Genomic DNA, 569 nt, shown 5'->3' with positions numbered 1-569 from the left:
TTCATTTAATAATAATTATTTTTATTTACTTTATTTATTTTAAATTTATTTAATTTTTTAATAATTCACACCAACTTGAATATTTATTTTCAATTAAATTTGTGATTTTAATTAAATTTTAAAAAATAAATTAAAAATTTATAATATAAAATTGATAAAAGTTTGCTAAAAGATGTAAAATTAAACAAACAAATACATATTTACTGATAAATCATATGCTAGATTGTATCATGGCACAAAGATTATTTTTATAAATCATAAACGTTCATTCTATTAAATTTAAAAAAGCCGTTTCAACTTTTATCAATTTAATTTAAAGCTCTTTGTAAAATTTTATTAAAATATATAAATTTTAAAATATATCCCATAAAATGTTCAAATTCTTTTTCTTTTTAACAGGCATATATACCTCGACAAATAATGGATTAATATGTACTACGGAATCTGTTGCAAGTAATATGAATGATTTTTATATTGCAAAAAGAAGAAAACAATGTAATCAGATTTCAACTGGCAACAATAATACAAGTCAATTTCCAGAACAAGAAAACTTTAAGCTGGGAAAGATA

The 569-nt window shown here is 19.0% G+C and overlaps 1 protein-coding gene across 1 annotated transcript; it reads left to right on the top strand.

The window, feature by feature from the left end:
• Positions 1-371: 371 nt before the first annotated feature.
• Positions 372-569, top strand: AAJ76_591000198 (hypothetical protein; the record flags this gene model as incomplete). The annotated part of the gene is made up of 1 exon (XM_024476048.1): positions 372-569. A coding segment is annotated over one exon (198 nt), but the record flags the coding sequence as incomplete, so codon positions are not given.

The sequence above is a fragment of the Vairimorpha ceranae genome (assembly GCF_000988165.1).
Source record: "Vairimorpha ceranae strain PA08 1199 chromosome Unknown NODE_591, whole genome shotgun sequence".
Lineage (NCBI taxonomy): Eukaryota > Fungi > Microsporidia > Nosematidae > Vairimorpha > Vairimorpha ceranae.
Note: the sequence above shows the minus strand (reverse complement) of the source record. Positions and strands in the feature narration are given on the sequence as shown.